General features: G+C 42.1%; 1 protein-coding gene across 2 annotated transcripts in view; it reads left to right on the top strand.

Moving 5' to 3' along the window:
• LOC143018199 (uncharacterized) overlaps positions 1-8,659 on the top strand; it is a 13,557-nt gene extending 4,898 nt beyond the window's left edge. Inside the window, exons 3-5 of one of the 2 annotated variants that reach the window (XR_012965738.1) lie at positions 1,425-1,533; positions 3,053-7,841; positions 8,033-8,659. Coding sequence is in view for 1 of the 2 variants with exons in the window: in XM_076173390.1 (XP_076029505.1) it covers positions 1,425-1,533; positions 3,053-4,809 (1,866 nt within the window). In the remaining variant the exon portion in view is untranslated. Of the gene's footprint in view, positions 1-1,424; positions 1,534-3,052 lie in introns of both variants that reach the window. The other variant, XM_076173390.1, reaches the window with a different exon arrangement.
• The last annotated feature ends 3,429 nt before the right edge of the window (positions 8,660-12,088 follow it).

Below are 12,088 nucleotides of genomic sequence, written 5' to 3'. Positions count from 1 at the left end.
TTTTTCTCTTCTCCTTCCCACTTCCTGATGTTGCTCTTTTCTCATTTCCTCAGCCTTCTCTCCTCTTTCTCTCCAGCCTCTTTTCTCTCTCCTCTTTTCTCTCTCCTCTCTACCCGTGTGTGTGTGTACAATTATCTAATTGTATTTACCTGACTGTAGTATACAGGAAAAGAGTAGGAGGGGGTTTACGCGGTTCGACAGACGCGATGTGTGAACGTGTGAACGGGGTATTTGGTTGTCGAACACGTTCACACGTTCACGCATCACTTTAAACACGTGTCTGTCGAACCGCGTTCGACGAACCGTTAGACAGTATAAACCCCCTCTAATACTCGTGAGGTTCTGTCCCTTACTCACCAATTATCATACCTAACTTCAAATTCATATACGGTTCCAATGTGAGACATATCTCCTTATTCTCCAATAATCATACTTAGATTTTAATACATATATTCTTCTGCCTTGAGTTACATTACCTTCACGTTATTCCAAGTATATACATCTTTATGGAAAATTGTATTTCTTCACATTATTTAGATATTCAACCTTTCTCAATTCGTTTTCATTACCTCTTAAACCCCTCCCATCTCTCATCAAGAGATCTGTCACTCAAGTCTACCTGATTTAGTGAATTGGACAATGTAATAAAGTCACCTCTTTCTCTTCGATCTTTCAATGTTGGGAGACTCAGTGTTTTTAGTCTCTCCCCGTGTGGCTTATCTGCCACGATAGGGGCCAGTTTGGTTCCTACCCTTTATATCCTTCCCGCTGTGTAGGAACCATACAACTGACGCATATTCCAGTCCTGGATGGATTAGCGTTTCTATGAGTGTTTCCATCATCTCTTCATCCATATACTGTAGTGTGTGTGTGTGTGTGTGTGTGTGTGTGTGTGTGTGTGTGTGTGTGTGTGTGTGTGTGTGTGTGTATGTGTGTGTGTGTGTGTATGTGTGTGTGTGTGTCCCCCCTCTCGTGTAGTATACAGGGAAAGAGCAATGCTCGTTGGATCCCGTTTCCTAATCTCCAATGTGTGTGTGTGTGTGTGTGTGTGTGTGTGTGTGTGTGTGTGTGTGTGTGTGTGTGTGTGTGTGTGTGTGTGTGTGTGTGTGTGTGTGTGTGTGTGTGTGTGTGTGTGTGTGTGTGTGTGTGTTTAGTTTTTCCTATATTGTGTCTACATTATTTCACAACATGCATATGTAATCTATAAATATAATGCACTTCACCGCAATTCACCCTAGTTCTTGCTTTGCCACTTGGCATGTCATTTGATTTTACCTAAAAAAAATCGTCTCTCGACCAAAACCAAAACCAGGATAGCTAATTGTCGTGTCCCTATTGAGAGGCCAATTATTACCAAATATCACACCACAGGAAAAAAAAAAAGTTCTTTATTATTCGGATTCAAAAATATTCTTTTTTTTCAGAAACGCACCGTGATTGGACTCCTGGTGGTAATCTGCCTCATCTTGGCCGCTGGAACCATACTTATGATCACAGGTTTCACCGTGGGATCCATTCTTCTCATTTGTGGCGGTAAGCAAGAGACCATAAGGCTTACATTTTGCAGTTCCATGTGTCTTACCACGTATCATCAACATCCATAAAGTTACCTAACCTTCTCACAAAACAACCAATAGTTTTAGTGCTCACTAAATGGTCACTAAGTCTATTCCATTCGTTAACCTCTCTGTTGATAAACCAGTTATTGCCTATTTTCTTCTTAAATCTAAATTTGTCCAATCTAAATCCATTACTACGAGTCCTCCCCTGCTGTCTTAATATGATGACCTTGTCTGCATCACCCCTGTTAAAGCCCTTGACCCCTTTGAATACCTCTATTAGATGAACCCGTATTCTCTGTCTTTCCAGGGAGTGTGTCTCTATTTTATTCTTGCACACGGCACCTATCCTCATACTTATATCAAAGAACCTTTATCAACTTTTAAGACACATCTGGTGTCCAGTAGTCACTGGAGATAATATCGCTGCGCCTTGCGAGTCGTTACTTCAGTTCTCGTGGGCGGGGAGTTGAGTGTGTGTGTGTACGTGTAAGGTGACATCATTACCCATAAATCGGTCATAGATGAGCTCTGAACTCTCATCCGGGAGGGTAATAGCAGTTGATCACGAGTCCAACACGTGATCCAAGACCATGGTGAATCAAGTGCGGGGAGAATTGTAATTTCTTTTAAACACGTCATATTAAGTTCACTCTTTACAAGTTGGTTATCATTATTGTCAGCACATTAATATATATTCCTTCTGTGATGATTGGCCTAAAAACCATGACAGTACATTAGGCCTAATGAGAAAACTAAGCCTACACAGTAACTGTGATATTGTCAAATCTAAAGAAGAAAAAAAAAAACTTCTTCCACTCAACGGTTATCCGACAACCGGATGATAATGCGATCACAGATTAAACAGGATGACTTGTCTGTCGCAACACTGGGTTGTGGTAAAGGCCACATACGTAGTATAAAACAGACTTGTGGGGCACTCAGTTCTGAGATGATTTTTTAACTTTATTTTATTTTATTTTATTTTATTTTATTTTATTTTATTTCATTTTATTCTATTATATTTTATTTTATTTTGTTTTATTTTATTTTATTTTATTTTATTTTTCTTTGTTTTTTTTTATATTATATTTAAGTGTTGATTTAATCGTGGCGTATATCACACACTAGAAGCGACCCAACATCGGCAAAAAAAAAAAAAAAAAAAAAAAAAAAAAAAATAGCGGCTTGCTGCAACTGACAAGCCTTTGTCCTAACAGGAGTTTCTCACTTACCACTATGTGGTAGTGGAATGGTGAGATGGTGAGTTTTATGTGTGGGGGAGTTCTGTTTGTGTGTGTGTGTGTGTGTGTGTGTGTGTGTGTGTGTGTGTGTGTGTGTGTGTGTGTGTGTGTGTGTGTGTGTGTGTGTGTGTGTGTGTGTGTGTGTGTGTGTGTGTGTGCGTGCGTGCGTGCGCATATACTGGAGAGCCCATGGCTGGGTTCTTCAGTAGCATTCTATTGCGTAATTACAATTCTTTCTTTCTTTTGCAGTTGTCTTCTTTGTCCTCGTGGGCATTGGACTCGGGGTCTACGTCGCCTATTACAGGAAACTGGACCAAATGTCTGCAGAGAGAGAAAATGGGAGTCCTCCACTTAAAAGACGCAGTTCGTCCTTCCGACGAAAAAAGGAAAGAAATTCACGCCCTGTGTCCACGCCCCCTCCATCTTACCCTTCAACTCCACAAGAGAAAGACGCTCCGTGGTCAGCTGATGGTCAGATTCAAGACTCACCCGACGGTGACCTTCCCAGTGATAAGGAGAACGGTAAGACCCATTCTGCTAACGAAGAAGAATCCAAAAATGATCTTCCGGAGACAGAGGGTCTAGTGATCGACGCTGATAGTAGATTAACGTTAGGAACTATCACAGTGGAGCCAGAAAGCACGAGTACGCCAGTAGCAGTCCATAATCTGGAGGTGAGAGAGGTTGTCTCTGAGACATCCAGTGTCAACAGCGTCGAGTTACCGAGGACTGAAAACTCGTTGCAGACTAACGTTCCTGATGAGGCTGTGATTCTTGATCCAAGTAAGCTTCCTGGTGCAGCCCAGACACTTCCAGGAACTACAGGTGAATCAGACACAGTATCTGCTCAGTATCTGGCACCTGTAGAGCATAATCTGAGAGAAAAGTCCAGTTCACTGTTGTCTTTGAACGCTCAACCCAACTCGCTGTTGTCCTTGACCAAATCCAGTTCATTGTTGTCTATAGATGCAAGCTCTACTTCACAGCAGTCTCTCAATATACCTGGATCACGACACTCACTAAATGTAGTTTCCGGTTCACAGCCTTCATTGAACGCATTGTCAAATTCGCAACTCTCACTGAATGCAAGGTCCAGCTCACAACTGTCACTGAATGATAGGCCCAGTTCACAACTATCAATAAATGCAAGGTCCAGTTCACAACTGTCATTGAATATTAGGCCCAGCTCACAATTGTCAATGAATGCAAGGTCTAGCTCAGAGGTGTCCTTAAACCCCGACTCAGAGCTGGTTTTGAATGTCCAGCCCAACTCGCCGAAGCCGGAACTACAAGAAAAATTTCTTCCCAACACCACCTCAAGTCATGAAACTAATTTGCTCGCTGTAAATAACTTCGGAAGTGTTGGTTCCTCAAACTCGACTCAGGCTGGATCTACCAAAGAGACTCCTGCTATGCAAGGGACAGGTCCCATTGTGGACAATGTGACCAAAATAGCAAAGAATGATCTAAGGATACAAAATGAAGCACCCCAAATTGCTTCCCAAGAATCGAGACATTCGTATGCCACTGAAGAGCATTGCCTATCTACAATTGACGAGCACAGCGAGATCATCTACGAAGAGAAGAAGTCTGCAGGTAAACATCTTGAGCCTATGGACCCTCCGTCAAGAGGAGACTCACCCATCACAGCATATTATATCTCTGTCCCTGTTGGTTCGAGCTCAAAACACGTGGAATCAGAGTCGTCTACTCAGGACAGTTTCAGCAGTGATGGTTCCCTTCCTGAGCTCCCTTCATCGTCTCCTCCGAGGTCAATCCCGAGCGATTTCAAAATACCAGGGAATCGCCAGATGGGTCAAAAGAAGTCTAGATTGGCATTAAAACTCACAGAGGGGAAGTTACGAAATGTACCAAGACAGAGATTCTCTATGATGAACTACGAAATAATAGAGACCCCACTTCCTTCCACAGAGTTTCAGCGCCCCGTCAGTTTACCACCTATCATAGACAATGAGATAATTAGAAGAAAAGAATCTGCTGTATAAAAAATGTTTTGAACTTCTTAGAGTCATTCGCAGACAAAAGAAGCTCTGAGTGAAAAATCCTTCACTGCCATCTCATAGTAGTTTTGCACAGCAACACACACACTACCCCTAACAGAACCTACTCACCGTACCATTGTGGTCATTCACTGATGAGAGACACTTGTTGTGAAATAACCATTCCTGTGCCATGTTCATGTGTTTTTGCTTCGTTGGTGATAAAGAAAACGCCATTTTCTATTGAACGTTTGTACTGTTTATTTCATGTTTTATACAGAGAGGGCGGGGGATCTACCCTGTGCTTTGAAATGTTTCTTGTACAGTGAAAGTTTTACGAAGAGTAAAGTGGATTATTGTTATAGCACGTTAAAAAAAATTATACTTGATAATACATACGCCAATGACCCATTGTTACCAACTATCCTGAACAAGTGCGAAAGAAAAACATTGATTACAAGTGTGTAGCGTTGCGGGCTGGTTGGATTGATATGGATAAGAAGGCGCTAAAGTGATGCCATTAATGCTGTAACAAATAATGCAATGTGGTTTCCAGTATACTGTCATTGCTTGCTCGATTCCAGTAGCTTTGAAAAACTCCTCAAGCAAAAATGTTCTTGATACGATATTGTTATTATATATAGTTACACAGTACAATGTCTTTGCCCATACGTCATGATAGAATCCACTTGGAACAGACGTCATAGTCTGGAGATGAGACCATGTTCATTGGAAAAAGTGTTCGTAATTACAAAAGTAACCTGGTTGTAGACTGGCCTGTCCCTCAGCTCTATTCTTTTAGAAATTTATACAAAACTTTAACCCAGTGGTACCTGTACCCCCCAGGGGTACGATACATGATAGACAGTGCAAGGATACTGTATGTTTACAATGAGGAAGCAAAGCAAGATTTGTATCACTAATCCTTTCCCATGTGTTTGCATTGTATTTGTATTGGATGGGGGTACGAGACATGATAGCCAGTGCAAAGGGTACTGTATATTTACAATGAGGAAGCAAAGCAAGGTTTGTATCACTAATCCTTTTCATATGTTTGCATTGTATTTGTATTGGATGGAGGTACGAGAATTTTTTTTCTGAAATACTCAAGGGGTGCTAGGGGCACCGAAAAAGGCTAAAAATCACAACTTTAACCCTCTCAAAATGGAGACAAGCCTGGGCCAATACAAGGCAATTCTAATCAGCTAAGAAATTAATTCGAATGACCAAGAACCCACTTGTTCAGAATTCACCTAAATTAAATTACCCCGCGTTGGTCAAGTTGTTGTACATTCCCATACTAGAACTTTATTCGTGTATATTAGAACATGTGATATAGCATAAACTTTGTTGTCTTTTGGATACAACAAGCTATTCATATCCAACTACTGATTTCACAAACAAGGTGTTGTTACACTTGGTTGAAAGAAAACATGACTTTCACACAACAACTTGTGACAAAAAAGGACATTGGTAATTTAGGAAGCATGTGTGAATTGATGTACGATATTGCGTTGCATGTATGGAGAGGAAAAATCAAGGAAGTGAGACAAGAAGAGTTAGAGCTGAAGGACAAGTGACAGTTTTCAACGCAATAAACTAGACACATATGGATTCATTTAGCTAGGACGACACTCTTCAACAAGTGTCATACTCTATCGATTTTAACTTGAGCTCTGTGTGCGGCTCGGTGGGACCGCGCTTCTGACACATCACTCCATCACTCTCCTCAGAGAGGCTTGCTACCTCTTCTCTCTCTCTCTCTCTCTCTCTCTCTCTCTCTCTCTCTCTCTCTCTCTCTCTCTCTCTCTCTCTCTCTCTCTCTCTCTCTCTCTCTCTCTCTCTCTTTCTTTCTCTCTCTCTCTTTCTCTCTCTCTCTCTCTCTCTCTCTCTCTCTCTCTCTCTCTCTCTCTCTCTCTCTCACACACACACACACACACACACACACACACTCACACACACACACAGACACACACACACACACACAAACACACACAAACACACACAAACACACACACACACACACACACACACACACACACACACACACACACACACACACACACACACACATACACACACACATACACACACATATGTATATATATATATATATATATATATATATATATACATATATATGTATATAGGGCGGCATCGTCGCTTCACCCACATTGCCAAGAGAAATGGAAATTTGCAGATTCGTTGTCTTTTCCTCAAATCCCAAGCCATTCCAAACACCGCACAATTGTTAGACAAATCGCCATGCGTAGGTCAACAGTGGCACACTAAGGGGCTCAGTTTAGAGACGACTGAGTATATCAACTAGGTCCAGGCAATTTTACTTAGCTATGGGTGAGATCTGGTGTGGAGGGAGTTTAAAGACACTTTTAGATAATCTATACAACACAATAGCGTTCTATGCAGTAAACGATAGGCACACACATAAAAAATTACGACATAGTGTAACCCGACGACTTCCGTAACGCCCCGTTGATATGAACATAGTGTCTGACAAAGCCGTGTCACCAAAGTCTGCGTCCAGTGTCCATACGGCGGTTTCTGGTCAGTCAAAATGTCTGGAGCAGAGTGCGGAAGTTGGCTGATGGTATATTGGTGTGTTGTAGTAGTACGGTAATTAAATCTTATTTGGGCGCAAGAAAAACAGGAAGCGTATACCATTATCTCGCATATTGGTTATTCTGCGCATGATAAATATTAGAGCAAAATTGTATAGAAACTAATAGTGCAAAGAGTAATTGATAAAGATAAGAGTTGTAAAGCCATGCAACCATATGCCATCAACTGTAAAAGGATAATAAGAAAGAGAATGGACCCCAACACTCACTACTCTCCCTGTCAAACAAGGACACCAATATGAAGACTAGAACCAAAAGCTCGACTTAATGCTATCGTGATCTCCCCAGTGGATTCAGCTCCATGTTTCTGTGTACAAACATTTCAGAAGCAGAATTTGTCCAAAACAATACTGGATGTGCCAAGCGGTATGTCAGCTCCTGGAGGAAGAATACGCACAGGTAAGATGATCTTGTGTTTACATGAGACATGTCTAATTAACCCAAGTTAATATGTACCACTTTTGTGGTTTGTCTGCATGCAAAGGGTTCGTCATCCAACAAATTACTTGCTTGTGTCTTTAAACAATGTAGTACACTTTGATGACAAAGGTGAGTCTATCAACGAACAAATTTTTCACTTTTGTCTGCAGTCATTGTGGGCTCACGTGGCAGATGTGGCGTCATGAACACTGCAACAAACGATGAACGAAGCCACCGCGAGTCACCGAGAACGTTCGACAAGTACGAGTTGCCATGTATGGAATTTAGGAGGTCAAATATATCGCCAAAATGCATGACTACCATGGAAATTTCACTATTCCTTGTCTGGTACCTCATCTTATTTGATACATTTCGGACTATATGTACCTGTATGGATTCATTGTTAAGGTTAATTGTACGATTGTAATGAATGTTGCTTCAGATAGTTGATAATGGGGGGAAATGTATAGCGGCTACGTGAACGAAATTTTATATCCTAATTCAGGAAATTAGTATTCATACATTTTGATGCCGTTTTCTTTACATGCCCCTGATAAGATTCACATAAAGATATAAAAAAATGTACCACATACTTTTAGATTAACGGATTTACATCATGTGATTCAGATACTCCGATATTATGTCTCACTTGTAACTGATGACGTCACATCAGTTTCTTTTATTTCGTGTACGTGATGGATGAAAATCAAAACCACGATGTAAGTGCATCACACTACAAAACAAGTTACAATTTATTTGCTGAATCCGGTTCCTACAATAAACTAGTGAAACATGAATTTAGTGTAGTTATTAACATATTACTATTATTATGATATGTCGCATGATTTGTAGCCTGCCTGAGTTGCCTATTGGGATGAAAGGGTTAAAATGTGGGTGGTATGGAACACTCAAACACGGAGTCCGGGCCAGGGTCCATAGCATGTTCATGATACTACTTGAAGTCTAACCTACACCTGGCAAGTGTCGACACTAGAATAGATTGGGGGCAATCTTACTAACTTTCTTTTTACATTAGGCAAGTAGAGGGGTAGTCTACAAGCTGCTAGGACTAGCAGCTACTAAACTAGACCTGTGTCAGCGAGGCCTCTCGGACGGGACATCGTCATCAATAATATCATTTCAATATGGCGGGTACAGTTCTTGGATGGTGTCACTTCCTCTAATATTATTGTATTGCTGTATATAGCCTTTTCTTTCAAAATTTTAAGGATATTACAAACTAGCATGAGAGAACTAATAGAGCGATAATCTAACATTGGGTCATTTCTTTAGAAACAATGTTGTAACTATAAGCTCCAGGGCATTTCAGACGACTGTTCAAATATGTTCCTATCCATTCTGTACTGCTTGCCCATACACATTAGTTCAAATTCTCTAAATTCCGTTTTTTTTGTGGGACTACATGGTGAAGAAAGGCAGCCTCTGTCTTTCGCAGATACACATTGGGTCTACACCATACCCGCCAAAGATTATCGTCGTCAATTATTTTCCAAATCACAGACCCACTACGTCATCGACGACGCCACGATCGATTCGATGAATCTGTATAAAAAAAAAAGTATTATGGGCCTATACATAAAATAATAAAAAGCAAGTAAACCTTTGATATCATTTCTACCTTCTTGAACAGGTTTTAAACGAAATATTGTGTGCCATTTACTCCAACTCTCGTGGGCGGGGAGCTGGGTGTGTGTGTGCGTGTAAAGTCACAGCATTACCCATAGATCGGTCATACGAGCTCTGAGCTCTCTTCCGGGAGGGAAATAACTGTCGATCACGCGTCCAGCACGTGATCCAAAGACCATTCTGAAACACACACACACACACAACGGGACACCACGAGCATAGCTCTCCTCCCGTAAAATACAATTAGGTAAACAAACACAAACACACACACAAACACACACACACACACACACACACACACACACACACACACACACACACACACACACACACACACACACACACACATATTGTACTCTAAACTTGCTAGCATTATGCTACATGTAGATTCAGTTAAATGCGTAGTTAGAAATTATGTATGTGTGTATGTACATGCGTGTCAGCGTGAATGTTCGAGAACTTACTAATTGCCATTGGTACCTCTTAAGTAATTATCAATTTATTTGTAATGCGAAAGTTGAATGAATGCGATATAGATCATTATTACTATCAAATTTAAGTTCCTGTATAACTGAAAGTGTATGAATGTAAAATTCTGTGTGCGAGTGAATAATTATAATAATTGTATAAATTAGATTTAGGAACTGTTTTGGAACAGGCTACCCAGCGCTTAGTCACGCACGCAGAGTGAGTTGAGCATTCTTAGGGTGTATATGAGGTCACTTCTTGACATTTGTGAGAGTGAGTGACGACGTAGATTGTACTTTCCACGTACAATTACAATAGGAAAGTACCTGCAGTATTTTACTCCACCTTATTATTGACCAAACAATAAATGGTGGCAACGAGGGATACGAACTCGAAACTTTTATTACGAAAGACCAGTGCAAAATTCGTATGATTTCTCCTTTGAGATTTTTTGGATTTTGGGTCATTATGGTCACCTGCTCAGATTTACCCGCCATATCAACCACAGGTTGAGGGCGTCCACGGCTGCCGTGGAGTCCAATTTGACACCACTCAGGGATACGGTATGGGTGCCACAGGCCCAAAAGTGCATACTGGATGAAAAGGCCCAAGTTTGGAGGGGTGCCACCACCACGCCCTTGAGCTAAGGCTGTTCATGTCTACCTTGCTTTGTACTTTGTCCGACTCTCTACCTGTGAGGCAAGTTGGGACTATATCAGTCACCTTCGGATTTTGGGCAAAATTCGTATGGTTTCTCCTTTGAGATTTTTTGGATTTTGGGTTATGTTGGTCACCTGCTCAGATTTACCCGCCATATCACCCACAGGTCGAGGGTGTCCACGGGTGCCGTGGAGTCCAATTTGACACCACTCAGTGATAGAGTATGGGTGCCACCCAAAAGAAAATACTGGGTGAAAAGGCCCAAGTTTGGAGGGGTGCCACCGCCACGCCCTTGGGCTAAGGCTGTTCATGTCTATCTTCCTTTGCACTTTGTCCGACTCTCTATCTGTGAGGAAAGTTTGGACTAAATCAGTCGCCTATTGTGGATTTTGGGTTATGTTGGTCACCTGCTCAGATTTACCCGCCATATCACCCACAGGTCGAGGGTGTCCACGGGTGCCGTGGAGTCCAATTTGACACCACTCAGTGATAGAGTATGGGTGCCACAGGCCCATAAGTGAATAATGGGTGAAAAGGCCCAAGTTTGGAGGGGTGCCACCGCCACGCCCTTGGGATAAGGCTGTTCATACCTACCTTGCTTTGTACTTTGTCCGACTCTCTACCTGAGAGGCAAGTTGGGACCAAATCGGTCACCTTCGGATTTTGGTCACATTCGTATAGTTTCTCCTTTGAGATTTTTTGGATTTTGGGTCATGTTGGTCACCTGCTCAGATTTACCCGCCATATCACCCACAGGTCGAGGGCGTCCACGGCTGCCGTGGAGTCCAATTTGACACCACTCAGGGATACGGTATGGGTGCCACAGGCCCATAAGTGAATACTGGGTGAAAAGGCCCAAGTTTGGAGGGGTGCCACCGCCACGCCCTTGGGATAAGGCTGTTCATACCTACCTTGCTTTGTACTTTGTCCGACTCTCTACCTGAGAGGCAAGTTGGGACCAAATCGGTCACCTTCGGATTTTGGTCACATTCGTATAGTTTCTCCTTTGAGATTTTTTGGATTTTGGGTAATGTTGGTCACCTGCTCAGATTTACCCGCCATATCACCCACAGGTCGAGGGCGTCCATGGATGCCGTGGAATCCAATTTGACACCACTCAAGGATACGGTATGGGTGCCACAGCCCATAAGTGAATAATGGGTGAAAAGACCCAAGTTTGGATAGGTGCCACCGCCACGCCCTTGGGCTAAGGCTGTTCATACCTACCTTGCTTTGTAGTTTGTCCGACTCTCTACCTGTGAGGTAAGTTTGGACCAAATCGGTCACCTTCGGATTTTGGGCAAAATTCGTATGGTTTCTCCTTTGAGATTTTTTGGATTTTGGGTCATGTTGGTCACCTGCTCAGATTTACCCGCCATATCAACCACAGGTCGAGGGCGTCCACGGCTGCCGTGGAGTCCAATTTGACACCACTCAGGGATACGGTATGG

Source organism: Oratosquilla oratoria, chromosome 34 (genome assembly GCF_046742065.1).
Source record: "Oratosquilla oratoria isolate Oo_2021 chromosome 34, ASM4674206v1, whole genome shotgun sequence".
Taxonomy (NCBI): domain Eukaryota; kingdom Metazoa; phylum Arthropoda; class Malacostraca; order Stomatopoda; family Squillidae; genus Oratosquilla; species Oratosquilla oratoria.
The sequence above is the reverse complement of the archived record's forward strand: the minus strand, read 5'-3'. Positions and strand labels throughout refer to the sequence as shown.